The 3,058-nt window shown below is 39.2% G+C and overlaps 1 protein-coding gene across 1 annotated transcript in view; it reads left to right on the forward strand.

Moving 5' to 3' along the window:
- Positions 1–3,058, forward strand: part of LOC106476887 (lisH domain-containing protein C1711.05-like) — a 12,930-nt gene that overhangs the window by 4,988 nt on the left and 4,884 nt on the right. The window contains exon 3 of the mRNA XM_013937503.1: positions 1,855–2,028. Coding sequence (XP_013792957.1) covers positions 1,855–2,028 — 174 coding nt within the window. The remainder of the gene's footprint in view (positions 1–1,854; positions 2,029–3,058) is intronic.

Here is a 3,058-nt window from a genome sequence, read left to right on the forward strand (position 1 = left end):
CATCTCTTCGTCAAAGATCAATGGGTGATACGGATTCTGTCAGAAGGATTCCTCACTGGCATCTCTTCGTCGAAGATCAATGGGTGATACGGATTCTGTCAGAAGGATTCCTCACTGGCATCTCTTCATCGAAGATCAATGGGTGATACGGATTCTGTCAGAAGGATTCCTCACTGGCATCTCTTCATCGAAGATCAATGGGTGATACGGGTTCTGTCAGAAGGATTCCTCACTGACATCTCTTCGTCGAAGATCAATGGGTGATACGGATTCTGTCAGAAGGATTTGTTATCCAGTTTCTTTCACCTCCCTCTGTTTCCTTTCCTATTCCTCAAGATCCCATGGCAAGCTAGCATCTGTCTGAGGCAGTTTAAGATTTGATTTTGCAACAGGCTATCAAACTGGTTCACCAACCTTCCGGGGTTTTTTATTCCCGTGTTTTTGAGGTCCCCAAGAAAACCGGGTATTGGCGGCCGATTATCGATTTATCTCTCCTCAACCGCTTCATTCCACTCCCGAAGTTTACCATGGAGTCTTTTCTCTCATGAGATGGTCATTTTCACCAGGATTGTGGATGACGAAAATTGATGTCTCCAATGTTTACCTCCACATCCAAATAGCCCAGCAGTCTAGAACTTATTTTTGATTTGTCCATCTCGGGGTGCTTTACCAATTTTGAGCCCTTCCCTTCAGACTTGCATCAGATCCCTGTGTGTTTTGTCGCATAATACGGGCATTTGTTCATCATCTTCATGCTCTGACTGTTCATCATACTCACCAACTCGTTTCTGTGGCAGCTCGGGTGGGCTGGTTGATCAAATTGGAGAAGTCATTCCTTCAACCCACTCAATATCTCATCCATTTGGGGGTCTTTTTCAACACCAATCTCAGTCGAGCTTTGCCTTCTCCTTTACGTTCATGGAACTTTAATTTCAACATGCCCTCTCGCTTAGGCAATTACTGCTCGCAAGATTCTATCGCTTTTGGGGATGTGGTCCTCCATGACTGCACTTGTCCCTCTAGGTTGTGCCCACGTGAGATCCCTACAATGGGTGCTTCACGAACGATGGAACCTTGCTCGGAATTCTCTTTCCTCCCCCATCTCCCTTCCCTGAGATACGATCTGCACTGGTGGCTGCACAAAGCTCACACGTCAAAGGGCATGCCATTTACCCCTCATGTCCGGATCTACATTTGTTCATGGACGCATCCCTTCAAGGTTGGGGAGCATGGATCAATCACCAGGAAGCTTTGGGGCATTGATTTGTGAATGAAACTGTCTTGTATGTTCAGTGTATTTTTATCATGTTTTAGTATTGCAGAATGCTTTGAAACCTACATTACAAAATTAGTTTTCAAATTATTTGTTGATTTGTGATAGAAACTGCCGGTTTTGGTTTTAATTAATGATGAACAATAATTGAGTATTTCAGCTTTAACTCGTGATCAGTGAGTTTTAGACACAACTATAAAACATTTGATTAGTATCAGTTTTAATCATGTGTAGTGAATCTTTCATCAAGGATCGACAGTGACAAAGTGAGATCATAAAGAGTGCATGAGAAATGATACCAAACAGGTCATGTATATTAATAACATTTTCCTTGTAGCTTTTTAGAACAAGTTAAAAGTTTCTTATTATCACAAGTCATCAGTCAGAGACAAGTAGTGATAGTTTCATATTTTGATTTTGTTTCTGCAGAAGATCAAGGGAGCGATACAGATCATCAGTCAGAGACAAGTAGTGATAGTTTCATATTTTGATTTTGTTTCCACAGAAGATCAAGGGAGCGATACAGATCATCAGTCAGAGACAAGTAGTGATAGTTTCATATTTTGATTTTGTTTCCGCAGAAGATCAAGGGAGCGATACAGATCATCAGTCAGAGACAAGTAGTGACACAAGTGATAGTTCAAGCAGCAGTGACAGTCAGTCAGAAAGTGAGAGCGACGTTGGGGAAGGAGGTGAGTCACAAGGTGGCACCACCGGTGACGATGATACCAGTACGCTAAGTGAGCCAAGAAAAGGTAAGTAACTATTATTAGTCAGAACAGAAGGAGAACAAGAAAAGAGGGACGTGGCTTCCTTCTGGTATGATAGAAAGCACTGTTTGAATTGATGGTTTCATTTTTGCCTGTTTAAGCTTTTTATAATGCTTATTTTGTTTTATATGAATAAATTCACTAGAATGCTTGATATCAATCAACTACCCAAAAAAGGTGTGTGAATTACTCATTGTTTTAAAGTGAAAAAAACAATTTTCAGTTTGAGTAGTAATATTTCTTACTTACATTAATGTTTAGTCCACTCTGAGTCAACATTCATGTTCAGTTTTTCTTTACATTTCATAACTTTAATTGTAAAAATGTGAAGATGGAATTTTTTTTTATACTAGACAAGTATCTTTATTGGTGAATTACACAGAAGCTTTCCCCAAATAATTGCTTGTGTCAAAATACTTTTAAGCATCATTTACGAGCTAATTCAAATCAAGTTGATTACTGATCAGCGGTTCAATCTTACGAGGTTCCTGGAACACTTGAACAATTTTAGTTAATTCTCTGTTTATGAAATGCTTTATCCCATTTCGTAACAGTTAATCATTTCACTGACTAAAAAAACTGAACTAAAATCTGATTAAAAGGCTTGAGGATGTGGATATAAACAAGGCTGTTGATTGTCATGATAAATGGTTGAAATATCTTTTAAAGTTCTAAGAAACTTGTTTTAACAAACATACCCTGGGCTAAAACTTGTGTAGGATGCAGGAACACAGTTCTCCAGAAACTGTTTAAAGTAGAATACCATAGGCTAAAACTTGTGTAGGGTGCAGGAACACAGAAACTGTTTAAAATAGAATACCCTGGACTAAAACTTATGGAAGGTGCAGGAGCACAGAAACTGTTTAAAGTAGAATATCCTAGGCTAAAACTTGTGTAGGGTGCAGGAACACAGAAACTGTTTAAAATAGAATACCCTGGGCTAAAACTTGTGTAGGATGCAGGAACACAGAAACTGTTTAAAATAGAATACCCCTGGGCTAAAACTTGTGTAGGG

Source organism: Limulus polyphemus, unplaced genomic scaffold, assembly GCF_000517525.1.
Source record: "Limulus polyphemus unplaced genomic scaffold, Limulus_polyphemus-2.1.2 Scaffold11981, whole genome shotgun sequence".
In the NCBI taxonomy this organism is placed as follows: Eukaryota; Metazoa; Arthropoda; class Merostomata; order Xiphosura; family Limulidae; genus Limulus; species Limulus polyphemus.